We start from the raw sequence: 26662 nt of genomic DNA, 5'->3' as shown, positions 1-26662 counted from the left end.
TCAGTCTTTCCTAAAGAAAAGGAAAATATTACTAAGCCCCACATATTTAAGAGCTCAGTTGGGTACTGGAGGATAAATTAGGGGTGCATTTTGATATGAAATGGCCATTGCACTAAAATAGAACAACTTCCTTATTTTAAAAATAAGTAGTTTCAAGAACCAGATTTTCTTTTCAATAATGGTAAGATACACAGGGAAATGTTCAGTATAATCAGTAGACTAACAGGTAAAAAATCAGCATGTGGAAAGAAGCTCCCAAACTAGAGAGCATGTGTTCCCATCACCTAGGGCTAGAGCCACAGCCTCTTGGTAGCTCGAGAAAACCCCGTAGGACTCAAGCCATGCAGTTTTTGACCTGCCTGACCGATGTTTAACCCTCATTTCCACCGGTGAGTGCGTGTGTAAGTTGGCCCTGAACTGGACCACAGAGGACCGTGTGATATAGCTGGAGTGAACCGCAGCTGTTAGATTCCCTCTTCAGACTGAAACACCTGCAGGGCAGAGGGAAGGTGAGGTGAGGACACCAGCTCTGCCGGCTCTCTGTGCTCTCCTCCTGGGTGAGGCAGCACTCCGTGAAGGAGCAGAGCGCTGTGCATATATACTTGTTTTGTACAAAGCCTGGTCTCCAGTTCAAGACTGAGACCTGCCTCGGGAACTACAGACTCCGAAAGCTTGGGGACAGTATGACCACAAGAGCTCACCGTGAGCTCCAGCTGAGTGCACGTGCCAAGGGGTCGTGGGACAATCCAGCTGGAGGCAAAACAATGGGACTGGGGCTGCAACTGGCACAGGGAGCAGGGTCAGCGCAGTGAACAGGAAACAGGCTGTTGCTTAGCAAAATAAAAAGCAAATTTGTCTGAATGATGCTGGTCCATCCACAGGGGAGTAGAGGAGCAGAGAGGCTGGAGTCCAAAAAGACTTGGATTGGCTGGGGAACATCCTGAATGGTACAACCCTGTGCCTGCAGCACTATAAACACAGGAACGAGGCGGAAGGAAGGAAACTTTGGGGCCTCTTGTCTGCTTCCTGGGAGAAACAGCAACAACAGCGGGTGGCCTGGAGACCTTGGAAGGAGAGACGCTGCACCCCACCTTCTCTCCTGACCAGCCCTCCAGAGGAATCCACCTCTCTGGGGGTCTCCCATGAAAATGTGGACTCCCTTCCTCCTGAGCTGCCTGCTCTATACCCTGGGGATAGTGGCACAACCGTAAGTGCCATTTAAAAATCTGGTGATTGTGATGCTGAGGGAGGGGCCAGGATAGCAGGGAGGGAGTGTGGGACCCTGCAAGTCATGTCCTGGAAGGGATAGACGTGGGGTGGTACGCAGCATGCCACAAGCCTTGTTATGAACACAGGATCCTCCTGAAGGTGGGAACCTCTCTCATGGATATCGCTGCAGTATGAGAACTAGGTGAGGACTGGCGGTGGGAACCAGAAGAGCGAGGGGCTGCAGTCTGAGGCAGGCTGAAGGGAAAGGTGTAGGATAAAATGAAGGGCAAATGAAAAGGGCTGCAAGGCTGGGGATGATTAGGCAGGAACCAGTCTGCTGCCAAGGTAGTTGAGGAGCCATCTCAAAGCAAGAAGTGTGAATCTTTTTCTGTTGAGGGGCTGGACTGTTGTGTTTTCCATGTGTACTGGGAACACCTAAGAATGGTTCCCTTTGCAGAAGCAGAGATGATCTCTACTGTACATGTTTCTCTACACAACTGTAGCATCCTCCAAAACCATTGTACATACCAGTGTGACCTGAGGTCACCTGAAAGTATTTCTCTTGTATTTATCTGAAATTAACTGTATACCTTCCATCACCCCTGTGAGAGGTTCACACTCTCATTGTTAATCTGTCCCTCTCACTCCAGCAAAGCAGCACCTCCTGCCCCCAGAGAGGTGCTAAACCCTCCTGCTTCCCCAGACCATAGAGTATTAGTGCCAAGAGTGGGTGAGACTACTCCCAGGATGTGATGTCTTGTTTCCCCATTGCAGGAGGTACCTGATCATCCTTCCAGCTGCACTGCCCTACCCCTCTTCCCAGAGGGTGTGCTTGGATCTCCGTGGGGTGGAGAAGCCTATTCGTGTGGCCTTAACTCTTGTGCATCCATCTGGCAACCTCAGCCTCTACCGCAAGGTCGTCCGGAACAACTGGATCTTCGAGTGCTCCAAATTTCAGGTCAGGATCATGCTTGGCAGGGACCTCTAGCTGGCAGCTCCCAGCGTGCTCCTTTGGCTCATGACTCCTCTCGCCAGAGAAGTAGAGAATGAGGATCGTGGGAGGAGAGAGAGCATGGAAATGAGTGAATGCAAAGTTAGGGAGAGTGTTTAGTGGGAGCCTGGTGTCTTTGCTCCCTGCCTTTGTCTGTCTGCATGATACTGGTCCTACTGGGTATCTCACAATCCATCCTGGTGGCACACCGAGGGAAGACTGCCTGGCCAGGCACCAAAGGACTGAGGAGGACGGAGGCGCTTAGAAGCACCCAAATGGCAGCTGTGCAGCTCATTCTCTCCTCTGAGAACGAACCACTGTCACAGGGTGTTGTTTATGAATCGTGATGCAGGAAGAGCCAGACATTTCATCTCAGACAGCCTCCCATCATGTCTGCTTCCCTCCAAGTTTCTCTTTAAGGGCTGGAAAATGGGCTGGAGGACTAGGAAAGACATGGGAGGGTGTGCACACAAGCTCAGCACAAGTCCTTCTGATCTGCCAAACTCATGAACTTTATTTTCTTGGTTTGCACTGATGAATAAGAGTGGATTTCAGCTTCTGTCACTCACACACTCTAAGAAAGAGATTTCTCGTCAGTATAGACCTTTTCTTCCCTTGGGTTAAGCTTTCTCCATCTCGCTCCATGCAGGCTCTAACAGTGGCCCAGTGAAGGGGCAGACACAATTTCTGTGCCAGAACAGGCTCACCTTTCCTCTTGTCCAAGATCTGTCCCAAGTGCAAAGGCGTTGTCCCCTGTGCTTCCATAGACACAGCCCTCAGCCACTGAGGGGACACCCTGTGTTGGCCTTCAGAGTAAGACAGAGAAGAGGCTGGCCTCACAGTGCAGCAGGAGCGAGAAGAAGAGCACTGCTCTGATGCCATCTTGTCCTCTCCTACTGCCTGCTAACCTTGTGGGTCCTCTTTTGTGTCCTAGGTCCCCCAACCTGCAGGCAGCCAGGAGGTGGGCACTGTCCACCTGCACATCTCCAATGGACACTACTTCAGTGCAAATGAAGAGAAGCAAGTCCTGATCCGCAGGGCTGCCACAGGCACCTTCATCCAGATGGACAAACCCGTCTATAACCCAGGACAGACAGGTGAGCACTGCGTGGAGCACCCCGACAGTTCCCCTGCCTTGACCCGCCTGGACTTTGTTCCCAATTTCCCGTGAGTGGCATGCCGAGTGCTTTGTGCCTTGTGGCCTCCATGGGGACAGAAGGGGAAGCTATCTGCTGCCTTCTGGAATGATGTATCCATGCACCACGTTTTAGGGGTGGGAGGGGACTGGAAGGGTCGGTCTCACATGCTCTAGGAGCAGAGCTGGCTCAGAAGAGGGAACAGACCTGAACGTGGTCTTCTCAGCCAGAGCCAGGCAGGACTGGTCTGCTCACACTGCAGATGAGGAAACGTAAGGATAACTCCAGGTGTAGCCTGTGGAAAAGACCCTAGATCGTGAGGCTGGCTGCTGTGCTGCTGCCATGCGTTTTGGGGGGAACAGGCAGTGAGCAGGGCTGAGCAAGGGCTAAGGGGGGCTGCAGTGCAGGCGTGGGGCTGCCGGTAGGGCTGTGTGGGGACCTGTGATTTCGGGGTGAGGCAAGTGCAGGGCAAGTCTGTTCACAAACACACTCCGTCTCTATAATGTGCTCTTCTCCATTTTCTCCCTTCAGTGAAATTCCGGATCGTGACCTTGACCGAAGATTTTGCTCCCGTTAACAGCAAGGTAACGCCTGTCTAATTGGAGGCGAGGAAGTCTCTGGGCTCCCTCTGTCAGTTCTGCCTCCTCTGCCAGCCCCACGCTGTGGATGCTGAGACAGTCCACATGTCTGCAGCACCCAGGGCGGCCAACGCCAACCCTCTGCTAAACTAAATGGGAACAGCAGCGCCCGTTTGCCGACGGCTGTGCTGTCGCTCTCACAGGACGGCTGCTGGCTGGTGGGAGGCTTGGTGCTGCCGATGGTATTTGGGGAGTGTGCCAGCACTCCCTGCTAGCCCAGTTAGTACAGGGCAGCCTGGGAGCCGCCTGCACCTGCACCCCGCCCCGGCCAAAAAACCAGGCAGGGCTTCTGGGGACATCTGCGGGCTGCTGGTCATGGGCACAATTACCAGACAAGTTGTGTACAGACTTGGCCAGACCCGAAGCTCCCCTCCCGCAGCTCTGGAAAGCTCGGCGATTTGTGGTGTGCCTTGCACCTAAGGGTAGCAGGAGGGTCTGAAGCAAGCTGTGACGCATCTGCAAAATTTTAAGAAAAATTAATTGATATGGGAAAGGATGCGCATGAAGTGATCATAAAAAAAAGAAACGAGAGAAAACAGTATAACCAAATTATACTGACTTGCTGCTGGCAGCAGCTCATTCTCCCCATGTCAAGGGAGTGAGAAGTTGCCAGAGACTTGCATATGTGCTAGCCAGGAAACTGCAAGACTAGCATCTTTCTACGGTAAGCAATTATACCTGCAGCCAGCTATTTCACACTCCTTTGTCCTCAAACAATTTAAGGAGACCTAACAGGAATTCATGCCATGACAGATAAATACTGAAGGGCACATGTGAGCAGAGAGTTGGATCAAATCCCTCTAGACTGAAATAAAGGGAGAGATCCTTCCAGCTTCTTTATTGCTGACTTAATTTCCTCTTTTTTGGGCTATGGGTGAGAGCCTAGGATCACGCACTCCTTTCTCCTCCCGACAGAGAAGTCATATGTCTTATATTATTTAGATAATAGAGTAAACAATACATTTGCTTCCATATCTAAAATTGGTTCATGAAGATATATGACCATAAATGTTTGATGTCTATGTGTGAGTAGAAGTAAATTAGCATTATAGCTTTTAATAATGCTGTGATGAAAATTCAAAAGAGATCATGTTTAACCAAAGCTATTATGAGGCGTGAGTGCAGTGCAGCATTAAAGCTATAATATACAGTTTGTAAATTAGATGGGTTGGAGATAACATGGGTGCCGTTCACCAGCATGTTTAGTTTTAGCATTGCCATTAGATTTAAGTTATGAAAATAGTTAACCTGCACGGTTTTTTTGTTTCAGTGAAAACTTGCATGAAAACTTAGAATGATGAATAATGTGAATTACATGTGGCCTTCTGTTTACAGACCAGTTAATCTCCCAAGCCCCTGCTCCTGCCTCCTTATGCCTCGTGCTCCCAAATCACATGTCCTTCACCACTACTGCCTCCTGGCTGATAGCTGCAGTGATATAAGACCAAACAGAGAATTAATAGGCCTAGAAGGGCTGAAGTATGTCCATCTTTGTCCCTCCCTGCTACTGTCAGCTGCAGTCAGCAGTAATTCATATCTCCAAGCCTTACCTCCTAGGCCAGGGATTTTACAGGAAAATGTGGGGTGTATTCTTCCTATAGGTGATGCAGTTTTGCTGATTCTTGTGATTTGTGTTACAAAACTGATGCCTTTTAGTATTTGTGAACTTGGGATGATGGTATTTGTGAGTCTCTCTACTTTTCTCCTTTTTTAATATTAACTTCTATCTTCCACCTTTGTAGAGTGTCATCAAAATGCATCTTGAAAATTCAGGGATCAAAAAGCAAATCCAAAGAATAGCACAGATTTTTATGTTATGTATTTTCCTTACTATTTCAAAGCCATTCTCCTGGTTTCGGTAGGATCAAGCTCCTTGTAATGTTTGGGACTGGCGGTGTTGTCACAGCACACGGGCTAGGTGGGTAAGATAGGTTTATATGCAGGTTGCTATGTCATGCCAGTTTCTGACACTGCTGTCTGTTTGCTTTGCAGTACTCCGTGGTGGAAGTCCAGGTGGGTGTTTCAGACTCAGGTGCTATGAGGAAAGGTACTTCAGTATGGATAATACCTAGGCCGCTGTCTTACCGAGTCAAGTTACTTTTCTTAGGGTCTATGTATACACATGCGCACGCATACTCTGTCCACGTGCTTCTTGTTAACAAGCATTGACGATCCAACTGGTTCAGCTTCCATCCATTTCTACATTCAGGAATGCCAGCCAGGCTCTAGCTAACTCTTACAGTTCATCCTTATGTCAGGCTGCAGAGTCTAAATGTCAGGACCTTTCATACCTTCTTTTTCGACAGCAGAACAGAGTAGAGTAACCCTGGGTGGGTTGGGTTCACCCTGTTGGTGCTCCAGCACTCAGGTCACTTCAGCACCATCTGGGGAAAAAACAGCAGGAACCTGTGAAAGCCTCTGAAATCTCTGAAACGCCTTTGAATCCAGTGGGCTCTGGGTAGAGAACAGTAGGTGTTGCTGACGACTGCCTCTTCTTTACTTCCCTCGGACTGCAGGACCCAAACCAAAACCGCATTGGCCAGTGGCTGGATGTGAGACCAAAACAGGGCATTGCAGATCTCTCTTTCCAGTTAGCTGCCGAACTCTCTCTGGGGACTTACACCATCAGTGTGGTGAACCCAAAAGTGTCCAGTACCTTTAAAGTGGAGGAACCCGGTAAGATGGGGTATGGAGAACAAAGAATGGGATGGCAAAAGTTGCTTGTTTCTGCCTATATAACAATACCTAGGCAAACTAAGATTTACTGTCTGAGAGCTAGGATTAAACATAATTCTATAGAGTGGGCAATATCAGAAATGAAGACAAGGGAGATTGTGCTGGAGATTCCTGGAGAAGGTATCTGCTAACAACTAGGCTGGCACAGTGTGAGAATACATTAAAGACCTCTGCGAGACTGTTTGTATGTTGGGGGGAAAAAAGGGATTCTTTCTTTTGTTTGCCTGTTTTTAATTAGTCCTTGCTTTTACCTCATGAACATGTTCCTTCGTGGGACTCCAGCCTTACATGAACACACTCTTCCCTTTTGCGATCCCATGTCTAGGTAGTTTGTTGCCTTTGATGGAGTAACTCTGTGGTTTTTGTTCCAGTGTTGCAAAAGTTTGATGTTTTCTTCGAGGGACCAACTCAGATTTATGCTTCAGATAAAACTTTTTTACTGCGCGTGTGTGGCAGGTAAGGAGGATGTTCAGGGGAAAGGAAACAGCTCATCAAAACTGTGTCTCTCCTTCCTTATGTCTCCTACCTCTTGAATCCATCAAGGAGAAGTGGCTCAAGATGGGCCAAACACAGTCGTTCCTTTAGAAGAATCCCAAACAGTGCATTAGAAGAATCCCAAACAGTGCAAGAGTCAAACTGATGGGTTCTTCCTTGTAGAAGAGGTACATGAGACACATTTGGGAGAGACCATCCAGCTATATGGAGACTTGTCCTAGGCAAGTGATGCCCTGTTCTGGAAGCTGTGTGTGTCCAGCCTTGAAAGACCTTATGTGGGGAAAAACGCATATCTGATATGGGACTGATCTGCTGAGGTAAAGGAGCAGGAACTGGTGTTTCTTTAGAAGGTTATGCTGTTCCTTCTCATTTACATGCTGTTGAACTTATTGCCTTCTTAGAAGCAGCTGGTGGGTTTCCTTAGTTATGTAGTCATTAGCAAAAATTTGAGCAGATGAGGGTGTGAAGGAAGGCATGACCTCAGATAGTATAAGTGCAAAGGAGGAAGAAGAATGATCTGGAAAGCACTTTGTAGACAGATAAAGGGGGTGAGGTCATTTGCATTTGGGGCTGGGTCGTCCGGAGACTTTTGGTGTCTCTTGGCTGCCGGTCTGACATAATTTCTCATTGATCGGGACAGTTAGAATTAGACCATATGAAGCTCTAGTACAGCACTCTGCATCCCCAGGATGGGTCATAGAGTCAGGAGCATTGCTCCAAAGGGAAAGCCAGAGAGGAGTCAAAGCAGGGAAAGGCAGCAAGGCAGGCAGGGGAAATGTCTGCACTGACAAGGGCACACTTGTGCTGAACCTTGGAAAATACAGCAGAGCAGGTCTGATGATGGAAAGAAGAGTCCAGATCATGAGATAAATCCATAGTGAGGCAGGTCTGAGGTCACTCTGTAGCTCTATTACTGCAATACCATGCACTTGCTGTCGCTGTCTGCCGGGACACGGGTTTCTGCTGCTTTCACACCTGAGCTAATATCTCCACTGGGTGCTGCTCCGTGCTGTGTGGACACATCAGCTCGGGTCAGCTCTCTGTGTCTGCCTGCAATTCCAGGACAGCAAGCACCCAGAAGTGGGAGAGCTTCAGAGAGTGTCATAATGACAGGAAAGGGTCCTTTCCTGCCTGTGCTTTGTTTCTGCCTCTGCTGGACGCAGGACTGTGCTATTGCACTCCCCAAGCACACAATGTGCTATATTTTCATTTACGCCTGCCTGCTTACAGCTGCATTAAGACCTTCATCAGGAAGGCCACCTGTGTGGAGCGACGTACTCAGCAAAGCACGCGGTGCCTTTGCTTGGCAGCTCGTCTGGTGTTCTCCCTGCAGGTACAGCTATGGGAAAGCAGTGCAAGGGACCATGCGGGTGACTTTGTGCCAGAAGACAAGGAGGCGTCCTCAAAATGCCAGCAAGGACATCTGTAGGGAATACAGCGGTCCGGTGAGTAAAATCCTGGAAGATGCCTGGATAGTGACGGAGCACCACACAGGACTAAGTGTCAAGGGCTGAGTGAACAGAATAAACTGCTATGGAGGGAAGATTTGCCAACTTCTGTAATGTATATCTAGACTAATAAGTAACTGTGTGTATTCAATTAATGCAATTATTGTTGCTCAGACCAACTGAGAAGCCTTTACCCCCAGAAGTTCTTCTTTGTAACTTTGCTTATTAATGATAGGGCCTAGAAAAGAGGAATTTCACAGAAAGATTTAGAGTTCTGTTCTTTTTTGGAAAGAAGCATGACTTGCCAGAAATTGATGCAGTGTAAGAAATAACAATTAATAGAGCTTTCTCAGGTGCAAAATTATCCTGTTAAGGTGAACCTATGCCAGTGCTGCGCAAGGACACTAACGTATGGTGAAGATATAGTTAATTCCATAGCCAAATTACACAGTGGCTTTTATACTTTATTTTGTCTTTTTATATATTTATATATTGCATATTTTTATATATTCCTTATTACATCTTTCCATTCCTAACAAAGTATTTCATAACTGGACTCTTCCTTTGTACATATATGGTTGAAAACTTTTCATACTTCATGATGTGTCATTATGACTTGTTACGGTAGTTGTAATTTTCCGGCTCTGGAAATGATTCATTACTTTGACTTTTCATTTGATTCTGCAGTTCTTATAGCTAGATCTATTAAAATACTCCTATATTTGCTCTGTGATCCAGTTAGTGCAGTCTTCAGTTTTCTCCTAAAGCTGGAAAGTTGCCAACATTGTCACTTTGATAAAACTGTGATGTGTGTTTTGTTTTATATTTCTACAATGTAAATTACACATATTCATGCATATAAAATAGAAAGTACAAAATTTAAAATGTGAGCCATATCTATCTATATACGAGTCTGCATTATTACTTGTTGCAGTCAACAGTTATGACAGAATGACTAATACCTTGTCCTTCTGACTCCTTCCCTTCTCCCCAGATAATATCTACCATTTCCTATTGCAGACTGTGAGCAAGGGGTGCTTCACCCCTTCTGTAAGCACATCAGTCTTCAACCTGGCTCCCAGCGAGGAAGTCGGCAAACTCTATGCAGAAGCCTCTCTCCTGGAGATGGGCACAGGTACCCAGGGGCTCAGCAGAGAAGGTGCAAGGGCGAGAGGGACCGTTCTGGGGTTGTGAGGGTCAGAGTGGGCCCACCTCCCCCTCTCCTCCACCTGGTGCTGGGACCATCACAGGACATGGAGAGTGGTCCTGCCCGAGGAACTTGCTGTGCCCACGGAAATCTACTCTGCCAGCAGCAGGCAGATGAGGTGTGGCTGGGAGCGTGGTCCATGAGGCCACAAAGGAGACATCTTAACTAAAGAAGGAGCTGCCACAGGAACAGCCTCCAAACCTTGAAGGGTGCTGGTGTCGGGAAGGAAGTTTGAGACACTCCACTTAGAGGGGCTGGGAATAACGAAGTGAGATTCAACTAGGGTGCGGTAGTCACCTCCGATACCGATCCTGATTCCCTTGCACTCTGCGTTCCAACAGGGGTGCAGATCAACACCTCCAGCCAAATCCTCATCTCCAGGACAGCTGCAAGGGCAGTGTTTGAGACACCGAATGCATATTACATCCCTGGAGTACCCTACAGGGGGAAGGTGATTTTTTCTCTTGCTTCTTCCCTCCCCATCCTTTGCCAAGGAATTTAGTGTCTAGTAAATTTTGCTGACCCAAACCATTTTCTGTTCCCGAGACAGAGTACTTTACCTTGCAGTGTCTCACATTACTTGACAGTGCGGCTCCAGTTTCTGCATTTCAGATTCCCTGATGTGTTTACCCCTCCAGCTTCTGCTGAGAGCGATGAGTGATGTCTCAGCAGGGATGCTGGGATGCAAGGATGTCTCAGCTGCTGGCTAGGGGATGAGCTCCTCATGCTCATCTCCCTTTCGGAGCAGACAGGTTTTAATCACTCGCAGCTTAGCTTTATCGATGAGGGAGTTTTAGAGGTCTCCTGTTTTCTTGGGGCCAGACTGCAGTTAAGGCCACCTACACAGGAGGCTCTATGTTAGAGGAAGGAAGGTTTTGGGTATGACACTGGAAGAAATATCTGCCTTTGGCTTTTCTGCCTCACTCTGTTGTCACCAGATTAAGCTTCAGGATCACTATGGAAATGGTATGAAAAACAGAAAAGTTTATCTTGTGATAAAGTTCATGAGGCGTCGGTTTATCAAAACGTACATCACAGACGGCAGTGGAATAGCATCGTTCAACCTGGACACAACTGTCTGGAACAGCTCATCAGTCTCTTTGGAGGTAAATCCCACCTCTGCATACAGGAAAGTGAGAATCCTTGAGCTCTGCCAGTGGTCCCCACTGCCAGTGCAGCCCCCCTGCCAGCTCAGAGCTGGGCTCCCCACACAGCTCTGCCTATGCAGAGCCAGCAGGAAGGCACTGAGCAACAGCCTTTCCCAAACCAAGCTGATGACATCCTAACAAAGCACTGAAGCATGAAACTCTTGATTTCTGTGTGTCTCTGGTCCCCTCTCAGGGAAGGTTCACACTGGAGGATCTCACGCACACACCTCGAAAAACTGACTTCAGTTACACAAATGCTTACCATCACCTGCAGCCCTTCCATGTCACAACCAAGAGCTTCCTGGACATACATCCACTCACAGGAACACTGCCTTGTGGGTTGAAGCAGAATGTCCAGGTGACCTTCACGCTCAGTCGGGATGACCTGGGAGAAGACACTGGCCGTATAGGTTTTGCATATTATGTGAGTAAAGGTAGAAGAGAACCCGTGGGGAAAGACTGCACTGATGGGACCAGACCCCAATGAAATGTTGAGGGTGTAATTTAGATCATCCCTGGAGGGATGACGGGAAAAAATTCTTCTTGGAGAACTGGGTGAACACTACCCCTAGTAGAGCTCAGCCTGGCCACAGTGTGATCCTGATATCGGGGCCCCAGTCACCTCTATGGATGGGAGGAGGCTTCTACCTTGGCAGCCCATCGCCCCCTTAGCCTCTGCCAAGGCTGCAGTGGGAAGTGTCTTGTGCAGAGTCTGCTGTCAAACTCTTCTCCCTTTAAAACTGGATGGGTAATCACTTTGGTTATCAAACAGCTGCTCAGTGGAAATGGCTTTTGATCTGGAGACCTGCCTACTAAAGGGGAAATTCCTTAGCTGTCTCTCACTTATCTCCAGTGAACCCACTACCCATCCATTGTCCTAACTGGACAGATCAGACCAGAATCTCAAGTGTTAAAGCTTCTCCTCCCTGCAAATCTGCTGGACCCGAGGTGTGGGGTTGGATTGGACCCACAGTTTATTTCTGAGGTTGCTTAGGAGAGCAAAATGCACATGGGTGAGTGTGACTGCGCTTCGGTGGCAAAGAGCAGTCTGCTCATCCCATGTCCCTCCTCCCACAGGTCGCTGGGAAGGCTGGAATTGTTGTCAGGGGCCAGAGGAGTGTCCAGGTTGGAAAGCTGAACAGTAAGTCTGCGGCAGCCGGACAATGGGAAACAGTTGCGCCTGGTGGGTTTCTAGGTCAGACAGCGAGAGTTGCCAGAGTTTCTCCCAAATTCCCTGAATCTATAGTTCCTGGGCAGTCAGTAAACAGGACAGAGGGAGGCTGAGGAAGAAATTGTGTCAGCTGGAAGCGGCTGAAAAGACAGAACGAGGGAAACAGTGATGGGAAGAGAGACTGGGAGGACCTGTGGGAAGATGGAGCACATGGGGACAGAGAACGGAGGGAGAGGGCGGACACAGCAGCAGCAGGAATTGATTTGACATTGTGGGATTATAAAGCAGAAAAGAGAAGGAGAGCAGAAGATCTCAGTGGGGCTGTGATGAAAACACTTTGCCTTTCCTTCCTCAGTGTTGAAGGGCTCCTTCTCCATCCCTTTGACCTTCACTGCTGACTTCACCCCATCACCTTCCTTAGTGGTGTACGCCATCTTCCCCAATGGAGGGGTAACAGCTGACAGCATCCGTTTTGATGTTGCTTTGTGCTTTGAAAACCAGGTGAGACTCACTCCTGCGGCTGGGGGAGAGCTGACAAGCAGGAGTCAGCAGGCCTGAGGGAAGGAGACCCTCAGATCCTTCAAAGAGAGAACTGGGGAGAAGAGAGGAAGGGGATGTCTGCAGCACAGTGCCCAGGCACCAGGAAAGTTTCAGCAGTGACTTCTGTTCATAGCAGTGGCTGGGCAGGGGAGACTCCAGCTGGTCTCCCTCTTTCTGTCTGTGCCGCCTGCCTGTCAGCCTCCTCATCCCTCTTTCTCTCTTTTTCATATTTTCTTTCCTGGTGTGTTGCTCAAGGTCAAGGTAGGATTCCCAGCTAAAGAAGTCCACCCAGGATCAACAGTGCAGCTCCGACTGCAGGCAGCCCCTGGCTCCCTGTGTGCAGTACAGGCGGTGGATGAAAACATGTTCTTTGTGAGACCAGAGAGCGAGCTGACAAGCCAAATGGTGAGCGTCTGTGCAAGCAGGCAAAAAACCAGGAGTGATGGATAAGCTGGGGGAGGCAGGCAGGGGCTGTGGCAAGGGGAGCTGGAGGCTAATGGATGAGGAGGTCTTTGTGTGGAGGAGAAAGCGGGGTCTGGCTAGGGAGATGGGCAGGAACAGATATCTATGCTAGGGGAGGGTCGAGCGAAGCATCTGGAGGAATCTGCTTCTTGCCTGATTCTTCCCTGCCTGTGAGTTTCCCTAGGTCTATGGCTTGTTCCCTGCTGCCTACCGACATGGATACCCTGCCCAAGTAGACGAGCATTCAGATCGCTGTGTTCAGCCCCAGTCCACATCATCTCTGCTACGAGGGAAGCCACAGCATTCTTTTCAGCCTGACATCTTTAACCTCTTCCGGGTAATCACCCTGTGATTTTTCCCAGAGCTGTTGAAATTGTGAGCATCTGAGATATCTTTCTCCCCAAGCAGTCTGAGAAGGCCTTGCCTTCTCCAGACAGATCCTGCTGTCCGTCCTGACTTAGCTATGCTGTCTCAAGAGACGTACAATCCCATTATGAGTATGAACACCTGTATTCCCCTCCACAGATGCAGAAAGCAAGGTGATGAGATCCTGGACCAGCAAAACCCAGCTTTTTGGGCTTGGGAATGAGGTCCTGGGCTGTGTACTGTTTGTACAGTATTAGAGAAAAGAGAGACAAGGAGTGATCCCAAGCATTAGACCACAGATCACTGACACGGTTAATGGTTAGCCAGCTCTCCGGCATTGTTTTGAGCTGTTTCCAGGCAGATCTTCTGGTGTCTTTAAGGCAGATCTCCTCTAGAAAGGACTAGCCTTAAGCAGCATGGACACAAGACAGGCAGTGCCGTTTGGCCTTGGACCTGTCCTCTTTTATTTAGCAATAAAGACACATCCTAGGAGGCTCTTTCATAGGGACATCTCTTGTGTTTGTGGTCAGGCCCATGTCACAGCCCCAGGGGCTGAATGGGGGGTGTGCTCCCCATCACACCTCTGTATGACTTCAGAGGGCAGATTTCATCCAGCTATTCCCTCCAGCGTGCATGAGGGGATGGGGCAGGACACTGACACCTCTCCTCTGTGCCGTTGCCACTGGAAATGCGTTGAGAGGCGCAAGACATCCCAGTGCCCCCCAGAAGAGAGGTGGTGGTTTAGTGACCTCCTGAGAAAGAAGGGATCGGGGAGGCTGTGCCGTGCCTCCCTCAGCACTGTGTCTGCTTGGGCCAGTGCTGCTCTGGGCCGCCCGGGCACTGGGCTGTCCTGGCCCCAATGGTTTTCAGACTCGTTTTGAAGAGCAGTGGCCGCTCTTCCCCACTCACAGATGCTTTTCTGCCTCCCCTGCCCTTCCTTTTCTCCTAACAGAACATGGGACTGAAAATCTTCTCAAACCTTGTAATCAAGAAGCCATCTCAGTGCTTTCATCGGGCAGATAGGAAGCCAACCATGGGTGAGCTGCATTTGCAGCCTACCTGGGACATGAGGTCACCTGGATGGAAGAGCCCTCTGATCTCTGGGGTTTGCTGGTGGTGGATATTGGCTCTCTGAGGAGTAACGGGTGCTGCTGTCACAGCCTTGCTGCCCGGTCCACCAGCCTCGGCAGGAATGACCCAGTCCCTATAAAAAGGGCTCTGAAGAATGTCACTACCTGGATGTTCCCTGACATTAAAGGATGGCATTCACTTTCCTGGTACAGACAAACCCAAGTGTGGGCCAGGATGTTTCCTAGTGACCACCCCACAGGCTGTGCTGAGACCTGGCTTCTGTCCCCACCTGCGGCTGCAGGGACAGTCACTTCCTTCCGCTATGTCTCAGTTTGCACTAGATAGTCACACTAAGCTGGCTCACACACGCCTGCTGATATTTATACCATTGCTTGCAGAGGGCTGTGAGTTTTCTGCAGACAAGCAAACAGTATTGTTATTCACAGAATTACAGAAGTGTTGGTTAAAATGGCTCTCTGAAGGTCCGTAGTCTCTTTAACACCAACTCTGGGTCAGGTCAGCAAGGGGCTTTGTCTAACCAAGTCTTGGAAAACTTGCAACCAGCTCACTGCAAGCTGGTTCTCCTGTTACCACTCTCTTTTCCCTTCCTATTTTCCCTCTCCCACCAAATCGACCCACTCCCTTGTATTTTCCTCTGCCAGACTCTTCCCATGTCTCTCTTACTGCTTGCTTTGCCTCTTGCCCCAGTGCTAGGCTTGTCTATCATTGGCAGGGTTCACCTCTCCCACTCTGGTGGGACGCCTTATTCTTTCTTTCAGGGGGACCTTCTACAGAAGACCAAAGAATCACTAAGGAACAACCCCAGTTTACAACCCATGGAAGACTTCACCGCTCTTTCCCTGAAACTTGGATCTGGAATTTGTTCTCTGTTGGGTAAGTGATGCCAGAGCTTACAAATGGACAAGAAGGATGATCCCTTTGTTATTGAGTCTTGGCTGACTTGCATTTGTGCAAAAGTCCAGCCATAGGTGTAAAGAGAGGTCTGCATGTGAATTTTGTGGCTTTCCCCTGCATTTGCAGTGCATCAAACTGAAGGACTAGTAGACTTTGAGGTAGAGAACAGAAGTCTACACAGGTTTAGAGAAGAGCAATACACTTCAAGACCAAACCACCAAGTTTCCTCTCTCCACACATTGGGGTACACTCTACTAACTTCTCAATTTGGTGTGTGCACCAGCTAAATTTGTAGCCCTTGTTGCCACAGTGCTTAGATTAAGACTGATGAATCAGCACTCAGGAGGATATGGTGCTGCTGCTTTCCAGAACATCATGCTGTTGACTGACATCATGCTGTTGACTGAGTGTACAGAGCTGGAATGCTCAGGCAGCGTCTGGCTCAGGAGAAGGGTATAAAGCCATTACTGATGGCATTTAAGCAGGGTTTATGGCTTGAGATTGCTGAGAGCTGCCTTGCTATGAGCCACTGGAGCAGAAGTCATTGGTAATATAGCAGAGGTTGATCCAAGCATGAGGACCTGCATAGCCTCCCTCTCCCAGGGCCGTGAGCCCTCCCCATTGCAGCGGAGTGGGATGAGTTTCTTCATGCAAGTGCTCTCTTCCTCTCAGCTCCAACGGCAGCAGGAGTTTCCTGGTCGCAGCGCCTGCTGCTGCCGCAGAGTGGAAAGTCAAGACGTTCTGCTTGGCCGGGAGGGGTTTTGGCCTTGCCCCGACCACGAGCCTCAGGACGGTCCAGCCCTTCTTTGTGGATGTGACGCTGCCATATTCTGTCATCCGAGGAGAGACCTTCGTTCTGAAAGCTACTGTCTTGAACTACCTGCAGCAGTGCATACAGGTGTGTGCCTGTGCCACAGGTAACACTGTGTGGGACAGACCTACCATGCCCTCCAGTTTTATAGAGCATTGTGCCAAGCCATCTCTCCTGAGTTGCCCAGTCACTCGCCTGCATCTGTCATTCCCTCAGATCCACGTGGCCCTGGCTAAATCCTCAGACTTCCAAGTGGAGCCATGCCGGACCTGCAAGGACAAGGAGTGTCTGTGTGCAGAAGAGTCTGAGATCTTCACGTGGAATGTGACGGCAGTCCAGCTGGGTACAGCAGCAAAAATAGGAGCTGTGATGGGGAACCCTAAAACTGAAGTGAGAGGGAGTTGGAGGTTCGGAGAAGCTGGCAGAGCCTTGCCTCCTCTGGATCCTGAAGTTTGTTCTTAGTGGTTTAAGCATGTGATCCATCGTGTCTGCTTCCTTTTGCTCTTAGACAGGATCATCAGAGAGGGCAGGAACTGAATGGGTGGCATGGAGAACTCTTGAAGAGAGGGCTGTGGGACCAGCTGGGGAGGAAGGGGCTGCATGGATGTGGGTGGAGGAACCTTGTATTGCTGGTGCTGCGCTTCATATGCAATGGGAAGGGGACACTGGTGTCCAGGGGGCTGCTGGACCTTCTGTTGTTACGGTCATATGTAGTGCAATGAACTGACTGTTCGTGAGTTATTACCTAGCTCCTCATGCTTCGGGTGTCTGAACAAGCCATCAGTACTGGCTGGCTCACCTTTACCAGCCAAACTGCTGAGGGTATGAAGACCAGCCACCCGAAGCATCTCAGACCACTATCAGTTAAAGCAAGTTACCTCCATTTGGCCACAGGTATAAGAAACAGGCTCTGTTCAATTTATTTGCTAGGGACTCTGAATATCACAGTGAGGACAGAAGTACTGGACACCACGCCACGGTGTGGGGGCAGGAAGCCCTTGCCAGCTATCATGAGGCGGAGGCATACACTGGTCAAACACTTGCTGGTCCGGGTCAGTATGAGAGCAGGCTCGCTTCTCTCTCTCTGAGTATCCCTGCTCTTGGGGGAAGGGAGGCTGACCTGGGTTAAATGGTTTTCTCTCCTCATTTTTTGGCCAGCGTTAGCATACCAAGGCTGTGGCTCAGTTTGCTTTGTTCCCCCCAGACCTAGCCAAGCCTATTCCCTTCTTAGGGTACTCTTTCTTGAGCTGCATTCATACACCATGTCTGTGTTTCTCCCTGTACCTTTTCCTGCTCAATCACCCATTGTACGTGAGCTTTTGTATATGCTCACTGACCAGAGAGCCCTGTCCCTCAGGCTTGCTCTTGCTCCCTTGAGCAGTGAAGCAGGCAGCTTCAGTGCAGATCTGCCAAAGGTGAGGGGGATGGAGTCCCTGACAGCCTGGGGACTAACCACTGAATTCAGATCTGAACTTGCTCTGAAATTTTGCTGCTCTTTGTGTGTAATCTTGTTTCTCCTGTCCCATGTTCATGTTCCTGCCCTGGTAGCCAGAAGGTGTGTTAGTGGAGAAGTCTTACAGCTCCCTTCTGTGCCCGAGAGGAGGTATGTGGACAGCCCGAATGGGTCCTGCAGCCTGAAATAACTAGACCTGAGAGTAGGACTAAACTGTGGGAAGTCTGATGAAAGAATGTTTTCAAATGATTTTTCACATAGGAAATTTCACTTCCTATTAGACAGGAAAGAACAAGAAATATGTGCTGTCTACTGAATTTGCCACTGAGTATATGTGGCAAAATCCTGCTCTGTAGTCTCCTTCCCATGCTGCAGCCTTCGGCCCTTCCTGGGGCTTGATAGTCACCAGTGAGAGCTGCTCCAACCCTCCCACCCTGTCCCTGCAGCATTGCAAGTCTCTCCAGGATGTCCCCCTGCTGAGTGATGACCAACTGTGATTCTTGTGAAGCTTGTGAAGTATAATGAATTGAGTTATGAAGCTTGGTGAGCCCTCAGCCTGGCCAGCAGCTCTCACGTCTCTTCTAATCTGAAAAGTTTCCAGGCAATGGAGCTTGGTGTGATGACTGGGACAGGCTGTAGGGAGCAGTCTGGGTGAGCGGGATGTAGGCAGTGTCCCATTTATCTGTGCCAGTCTTCTCCCTCTGGTTAGATGCACTTGGCTTGATTTTTCATGCTACATCTTTATCCTGTTGTTATCATCAGGAAACATGGCTGAAGAACCTGTGTCCCTTCGCCTCCCTGACAATGTAGTAAAGGGATCTGCCAGGGCTTCCATTTCCATCTCAGGTAAGTGATTTCTAGTGTGGGCTCACTGACTGCTGTTACAGATAAGCAAGGCTTAACTTGGTGATGGTGTCAGGGATCCATTTGACATGAAACTGCTCAAAAGAGAGGATGCTGTGTTTCTATTCTCTGCAAGGTTTGCCAACACCAGGCTTTCAGATTTTTTGGATTAACACTTTGGCTTTCATGGGAAAAGTAATCTGCGGAGGAGAATAATCCTTATTTTTCTAGTTAGGACTTTGGAGCAGAGACTCTAGGCCATTATTTTTACTGGGACTTTGGGATCTTGGCTAGTTCTGTGTAGATACAATCAGCAAAGCTCATTACCATCTTGTCTCCCTGTTAAGTTTCACTGCTGCAACAGAAGCTCCTGGAGAGAAGAAATCCTTCTCAGCATTACTAAGTTGCAAAAGAACACTTTGGAAAGGCTACTGGGACCAGACATACCTACCATTCAATACACTGGCTCATTTGCCCCCATGCCAGAACTGGTATGAAGCCAGGCCTGGCATAAGTAGCCATGGATATTATGCAACAGAGCCCCAAAGGACGAAACCGAATACAAGCCTTTTCTGGGTGGCTGGAGGACATATGGACACCTTCACACCATCTGACTAGCACCCCTGCTGGTTTACTGACATTTTGATGCTTGACATATGGCCAGGTAGAACAGGCCTGGCTAAAGACCAGAAACATCTCAACCTTTCCCTAAGTGCTTTTATATTTGTCTGTTTGTATGACACACACTGAGCAATGCAGCTCTGCTCATAGGCTTTTACAAATAGCACTTGTTACGGTTGGAGCTCTTCAGACTACAAAAGCTGATAAGGGAAAGATCCTCAGGGACTCCATAGTATGGTCACCCTGCATCATGATGCCAGACTGGGAAGAGGCAGAAGAGTCACCACTCTCCATCCTGCACTCTGCTGTTTACTCCTCTTTCCTCCTCTCTCCAGTGTTTTCCTCCGGTGCTGAGATAAAGCACTATTATCCACTGGCTGAGAAGCACCTCAAATCATACTTACCGTTGCTTTGTTTCTTCCACCCTTGCGTAGGTGACCTCATGGGGACAGCACTGCAGAACTTGGACCACCTAGTGCAGATGCCCCACGGCTGTGGGGAGCAGAACATGGTGCTGTTTGCCCCCATTGTCTATGTGCTGCAGTACCTGGAGAAGACGAGGCAGCTGACCCCTGAGATCAAGGAGAGGGCAACAGGATTCCTGCGCAATGGCAAGTGAAACAGACCCACCTTGCTCCTCTGCCTTCTCCTGTGTCCAACCTACCAATAGCTCTTGCTCTTGCACTCACTCTGTCAATGTGGCCCCTCTGTGTTACTGTGCTGTATTAATCACTGCTCCCATCTCCCCAGCGTACCAGATGCAGCTTCTTTATAGGCACAGAGATGGGTCCTACAGTGTCTTTGGGCAGCAGGATGGAGAAGGGAACACTTGGTAAGCACTGCAAATATCCCTCACTCCTGATTTTTCCTGTCTGGGCCAGAGCAGCTAATGTGCGTGGGAAAGGTGATAGGATGTGTATTCCTTCTTTTGGATGGAGACCCCAGGAGCTCTCTGGCAGGGAGACAGATTGAGGGACTTGAGCCACTTGAAAAAGCAGTGAGGCAGGGCAGCAGAGTTTCTGGGAAAGTGGAACAACAAAGATGTGGTCCCGGGGCGGGGGGGAGGTCCCTTTTTGTCTCTATGGCCCTGCTGTTGCCCCACAGACAACATCGTGTGTGTGGTGTCCCGGCAGTCAAGAGGGGTACTGTCCTGGTTTCGGCTGGGATAGAGTTAATTTTCTTTCCAGTAGCTGGTATAGTGCTCTATCCCAACCGAAACCAGGACAGGTACATACTGACTGGAGGTAGATCAGATAAGAGCAATAAAAAATCATCTCCCCAGAGAGGCCGTTACTTGGGAGAGTTTGAAAGAGCTGCATTGGCCCAGCTTGACCCTGTGGTGTCTGGGCTGGGAGAAATGGAGAAAGGAAGGGAGGAAGAAAATGGGGAATTCAAGATTGTCTCTAGGTATTTGGGGGACATGAAGTGCAATAGGTAAAAGTGGAAGGGGTAAGAGGTTTTTCACCTGTGAAACAACTGGGTAAAGCAGTAGTAATGGGTACTACATTTGTGGAGCCAGGCTGGGGGAGAGGAGCCACTTGGGTCCTGTGGTCCATTTCCACTTTTAGCTTGACTTTCTGTATGAAAATAACTCTATCTTGGCACCCCACTATGTCAGTGTTAACTTCAGGGACAAGCACCAGGAGGCCTTTGACTTTCTCTTTGCCTTTTTTGTGTTTATCTTTCTCTCACAATTCATCCTCTTCCTAGGCTGACAGCTTTTGTAGTCAAGAGTTTCGGCCAAGCCAGAAAATACATCTATGTAGATGACAAGAACATCCAGGATGCCCTACGCTGGCTAGAGCAAAACCAGCTCCCCAGTGGCTGCTTTGCCACCAAAGGGAGCCTCTTTCACTCCTCCCTAAAGGTAAATGAGGGCCAAGCCAGGCAGCACAGCTGGGGAATGGCTGGACAGATGTTGTGACAGCAAAAGATTGTGGGATACCAAAGGATCCTGGACAATCACTCCTGCCACCCATACAACCAGCCTTAAAGAGAGCAGGGTATGGGGCGGGGAACACAAAAGGAATGCTTTTCCTTCTGGGGAGTCACCGCCTACACCCTCCAAACACCACTTAGAGGGAAAGATGCATTCTCTCCACAGGGCAGCCTGGATGATGAAATTTCCCTGGGGGCGTATGTTGCTGCAGCACTGCTGGAGCTGGGTCAGCCGCTGAAGGTGAGCACGCTCCTGCTCCCTCCTGCTCTCCTGTACGCTCCCACACCTGGGCACCGCTGTGGGCATACGTCAGCTCGTAATGCTGGCATTCTCCGGGTCAGGAACAGGTAGGGACCTGCTGGGAGGGAGCCAATGTTTGGCCAAACTGTGAAGTTATTCCTCAAAAGAGACAGTGCTGTAAAACTGGCATGGTGCAATAGTGTTTGGTGGTTATGGCTGGGGCTGCACTGGGGCTGCGCTGCCTGTTTTCTCAAGAGAGTGTGTAATTTAATGGGTTTCTCTGGAGCTACATCAGGAAGACATAGTCTGGCTCCCTGGAATGAGCACCCCTGCCCCCTGTTTTGCCCCTGTAAGAGTTTGGCATGTGTCTCTTCTCCCAACGCAGGGCAAGCTGATGCAGACTACACTCCGCTGCCTACAGCAGGCAGTTCACAACATCACCAACATCTACACAGAAGCCGTGCTGGCCTATGCCTTTGCCCTGGCTGGGGACTATGAGACAACCCAGGAGCTGCTGTACAAACTGGAGGAACAGGCCATCAAATCAGGTGCTGACTGCTGGTTGGGGTAATGCTTCTCATGCACCTGCTGGGATCTGGGGTAATGAATGCCCAGCCACAGCAGTTAAAAATGACATATGTATTTGTACATATTCCTTGTATTTGTGCAGTAACTGCACTGTGTGACTGAAAATACAGTAAGTTATTTCACAAGCTGTGAGGGTGACTTATCAGAAAGAGTTTCCTCAGCCTGGAGGATTTCAAGATCCTCCTGAGGGAGGAGGTAGGAATCTGTGAGCTAAGACCAGATGAAGCTTTGGAGAATAAACTGAAGAAAGCAATCACGGCCTGAGCTCAGGGAATGAGCTGAAGGAGCCCTGAGAGCACTCTGGGTTTTGTTTCCTGTGAACCCCCAATTACGTCCTCTCCAGATAGCCTGCATGCTCCTTTTCCTTCTGCAGGAGGACAAATCCACTGGAGCCCCAAGCCAAGCTCTCCGGCTTCCACAGACTTCTGGCCTGGTACTCAGTCAGTGGACATAGAGTTGACAGCCTACGTGCTCCTGGCGTACCTCTCTAAGCCACGGGTGCATGCAGGTGACATGACAACTGCAGCTGGTATTGTGGCGTGGCTGACCCGGCAGCAGAACGCCTACGGGGGCTTTGCCTCCACCCAGGTAACAAGTAGCTCTCTGTGGATTGATATACTTTTGCAGCCGAGGTTGGCAGGGCGAGTCCTCTTGAGGTCTTCCTGCTCCAAGTCAGCTTCACTAGAGCTGATGCTTTCAGAGGGGTGAAAGCTGTCTCTCCCTCTCTAGGACACAGTTGTTGCCTTGCAAGCCTTAGCAAAATACGCAACAAGGACATTCAGCACATCAGGCCAGGCGCTTGTGAGGGTGAAGTCCCAGAGGGGTTTCGGGAAGTCTTTCCAAGTCAACCGCCAGAAGCGGCTGCTGGTGCAGCAGGCAGCACTGACAGAGGTCCCGGGGCAGTTCCTGGTGCAGATCCACGGCAGCAGCTGCGTCTTCACTCAGGTGAGTGGTGGGATGAGCATGGGAGAGAGGAGAGGTGGAGGACTCTGCCTCTTCTCCCTGCATGAGATCATGCCTGGCCTGTCTTTTCCCCTCCTGGCCCTCGCCCTGCAGACAGTGCTGAGGTACCACGAGCCTTCCCCGCGGGCTGCTGTAACCTTCACTCTGCGTGTCAACACAGAGCTGATCAACTGTAGCCAGGCTGATGCGCGTGTCGTCACCGTCCGCATCCTTGCCAGGTGACCCCAAGGGTTGTTTCCTCCTCCAGCAAGATCCGCTGGGCACAACAGCTGGGAAAGCCTCAGCGCTGCAATGGAGGGACCCAGCGCTTGGGGCGGACGGGGCAGAGGGTGAATTTGGTAGGTGGAAGGGGTGGGGAAGGAAGATTCTGGCTACCTCCTGCGAGAGGGAGCAGTGGCTGCCGTGTCCCCAGTCCTGGATGGGCTACCTGGCTCAGGGTCCTGCACACAGGGTACGGTGGCGGAGGGAAGGGGGGCTGGAAGGGCACTATTCTCACAGTCAGACCCTCTGGCTGTTTCTTCTTCTTCAGCTACATTGGGAGCAGAGTTACATCCAACATGGTGATCGTGGAGGTCTCTCTGCTGTCTGGATTTGTCCTGGCTCCTGGATCTAGGTTGTTGGTAAGGAATTTGGAATAAAAAAAAAAGCGGCTGTGGTGAATGGATCCCACCTGCTTGCTCCTGTTGGGAGCTGTTCATATCAGGCCATGAGGTAACTAAATTAGCAGGGGCCCTTTGCTGTTGTAATTGAACCAAAACCTCTCATTTCCATACAGGGCCCACAAGGGTTGGCTACGGGAGATCAGAAGTGGTTCAGCTTCTCCCACTGATGCTATTCTGCATTGGGCCAGGAACAAAATGTGGTGCTGGGTGTGCTAAACACCAGGATTTGTTTGCCAGAAATTCTAAGACAAGATTTCTTAGAGACACTCTAGTTCTAGCAAAAAAGATTACTTTTTTCCAATTAAGCCATAAAACTGAAAGATGAACTATTTGCACAACCCCCAGGCAGGTCGTTAAGAGCAGTCTAGCAGTCAGTGAGATGAGATAACAAGAATCTTTACTGGTGCCTACACCTGTTTGCTGACCAATGCATCTATCCTATGTTCTACCCACACGGCCTTTTGTCCCCAGAGTGGGAGAATCCTCTGACTGAGCAGGGACAGCATCCCTGAGATGCTAACAAGGGATGTCCAGGAGGGACTACCAAAGATATAACCACCAAAACCCTTATGCATGAGAAAGATACAGTTCCACGCAGCGTCCAGCTCCACACCACCCCTTCAATACAACAGTGGGTCCCTCAGGTCAGGAAGCCCTAAGGAAAGCGCTCACAAATTTCCTTGTGTTATTGTTTCCTATCCCAGCTGGAGCGCAGAACCATAGTTAAGAAAATAGAAGTGAAAGCTGATGTGGTCTACATTTATCTGGAGAAGGTAAGTAGGAACAAAGGCATTTGGTTTGGCACAGCAAGAGCAAAAGGCCAGACGACAAGGAGCTATGTGAGAAGCCCAAGGCTGGGCTAGGCATGAGGAAAGAGCACTGGTAGAACTGTGGGCAGAGGAAGCCTGCCCAATTTCATTGTCATTGGTTTAGCATTTGCTATTCCTCACACATACTCCATTTCTGAAAGTCCAGAATCTCTAATGGATTAGAGAGATTTAGTGCAGAAAAACATTCAAGCTAGGGAAGATGAAGATGCAATGACTTCTTTCTCCCCTTCCTTGCTCATTTCTTTCCACCTCCACAAGCTCAATGATGAATCTCAGACTTTCACTCTGCAACTGGAACAAGTAATTCAGATGAAGAACCTGAAACCGGCCAGCATCAAAGTCTACGATTACTACCAACCAGGTGGGTTGCAGATTCCCTCCTACTCTGGGGATTGGGAGCTGGGTTCCTAGTTTTCTGCCTGGGAAAAGACATGCACTCTTCTCTGTGTGCATGCATGTGTGTGTAATCGACTTCCTCATTTCCTTTTGCAGAGGAGCGAGCCTTGGCTGACTACAGTGCTGTCTGTAGTTGAGGTAGGCAGCAAGTCCCTCTGTGGCATCTGGAAATGATGGGTCTTGGGTGGGAGAGAGGGAATGTAAGCAATCAAAGATGGGAAGGGGGATGGTAATCAGTGGGGAGCATATATCCAGCTAGAAAGAGGAACTGGCAGTTGCCTGTGGCTAGGTGTGTGGAGCTAGGATGGGGCTCTTTTGCAGCCAGGGAGGCAGCTGGAAGGCTCTGGCGGAAGGCGTAGACAGGGACAACGTCTCTCAAAATGAGAGTGAGGAAGGAAGGGCTGAGCATCACGTGGAGTGAATGCAGAGCTGTAGCAGCCTGTGCTAACAAGGGCCCTCAGACGCCGACACGGCTCCATTCCCTCCACCCCCCACTATATTCATTGCAGGGTAGGAAAGGGGGACTCAGGGAGCCAAAGGAGCAAGCTGAAGCTGGGAAGACATAATCTTTTGTCTTGTGGCATGGCATACCCAGCTGTCAGAAGGGGGATGGCTTGTTAGTAGTTGCCTGAAGCCAGGACAGGTCTGAAGTCCCTTCTAGAAGGATAAGACAGAATCTTGACATGGTACATGCTGCATCCCGACACCATCCCACAGAGAGAGTGCTGCCTAGGGACCTGCCTGGAGAGCCACCCCCACTACTAGCCAAGACAAGGCACCTTCCACAGCCTGATGATAGCCATGGAGGGACTGGATCATACCCTCTTTGTTTGTCTTGCCTTCTGTCCCCACAATTGCACATGGTTCCTCAGAAAGGGGTGGAGGAGGTCCCAAATTTGTGACAAAGGGAAGGAGAGGAACTGCCATACCGTGACTCCTGCCTTTGCCCAATATTTCAGGTTGGGCACTGAATGGAAGGAAGTGCCCCAGCTGGGACACAGCCCAGATTAAAGCTGAGCCCATGTGGTCCTGTGCCTGAGTGGATGGACTGAGGGATCACAACAGTCCAGCAGTTGCGCCTGGGTTGGGGTGGGGGGTGTGTGTCACTTATTTGGTACACACCTGGGAAGAAGAATTAAAGTAAGCGTGACCCCTGACCTTGCCGCCATTGTGCCAGTTGTTGGTGAACTACAGACTTAGCCCATGCAGATACCATTTCTGCGTTGCCAATGGCAGAAATGTACAAACCTTCTAGCTCCTGTATTGCTCTCTCCTCATGTTTCCCATGGTTTCTCCTAATACTTCCCACAGTAGGACTCAGGCAGATTTGGAGTACAAGATGCAACAAGATGAACGTGCTGTGACAGCTGTATCTCCTGTGCCCTTCCTGCAAGCTCCTTTGCCATCAGCTCTTCTTTGAAGCAGTCTCCAGATAGTAGTGCAGTGCATTGATCCTCTAGCCCCCTCACCCCCCAACAGCAGTACAGCCTTGCCAATTGCTCTTGATGAAGGTCTCTAAATGCAACCGTTGGCCAAAGGAACTGTTGAACGTACCCCAGCCCTCCCTTGCCTTCAGCTCCAGCTTGTGTGATGGTCACCTCCCCCAGGTACCAACTCCGCCTTGGTGCATGCTCTATCTCCTCCTGTGCAAGTCCGCTACTGAAGGGGCAGAGTTTTGCACGTGTACATGTACATGCACACACAGAGCAGAAGTGAAGGACTTATTTTTCCCAAATTCTCTTAAATGCAATTTTCCTGCTTTGGGAGAAAAACAGTAAACCCG

The 26662-nt window shown here is 49.7% G+C and overlaps 1 protein-coding gene across 1 annotated transcript; it reads left to right on the top strand.

Moving 5' to 3' along the window:
- The first annotated feature begins 1148 nt into the window (after positions 1-1148).
- Positions 1149-25016, top strand: LOC142090333 (alpha-2-macroglobulin-like protein 1). Its single transcript, XM_075168070.1, has 35 exons — positions 1149-1207; positions 1984-2167; positions 3135-3297; positions 3868-3920; positions 5967-5987; positions 6491-6650; positions 7082-7166; positions 8539-8650; positions 9674-9788; positions 10202-10311; positions 10799-10966; positions 11202-11432; positions 12086-12149; positions 12535-12680; positions 12975-13124; positions 13366-13518; positions 14500-14584; positions 15398-15512; positions 16206-16431; positions 16561-16687; positions 17275-17396; positions 17893-17947; positions 18560-18643; positions 19696-19872; positions 20012-20093; positions 20972-21128; positions 21366-21440; positions 21826-21988; positions 22402-22616; positions 22758-22977; positions 23089-23209; positions 23521-23611; positions 24358-24426; positions 24742-24844; positions 24976-25016. Exons 1-35 carry the CDS (start codon positions 1149-1151, stop codon positions 25014-25016), a joined length of 4302 nt encoding a protein of 1433 aa, XP_075024171.1.
- The last annotated feature ends 1646 nt before the right edge of the window (positions 25017-26662 follow it).

This window comes from Calonectris borealis, chromosome 1 (genome assembly GCF_964195595.1).
Source record: "Calonectris borealis chromosome 1, bCalBor7.hap1.2, whole genome shotgun sequence".
Classification (NCBI taxonomy): Eukaryota; Metazoa; Chordata; class Aves; order Procellariiformes; family Procellariidae; genus Calonectris; species Calonectris borealis.
Note: the sequence above shows the minus strand (reverse complement) of the source record. Positions and strands in the feature narration are given on the sequence as shown.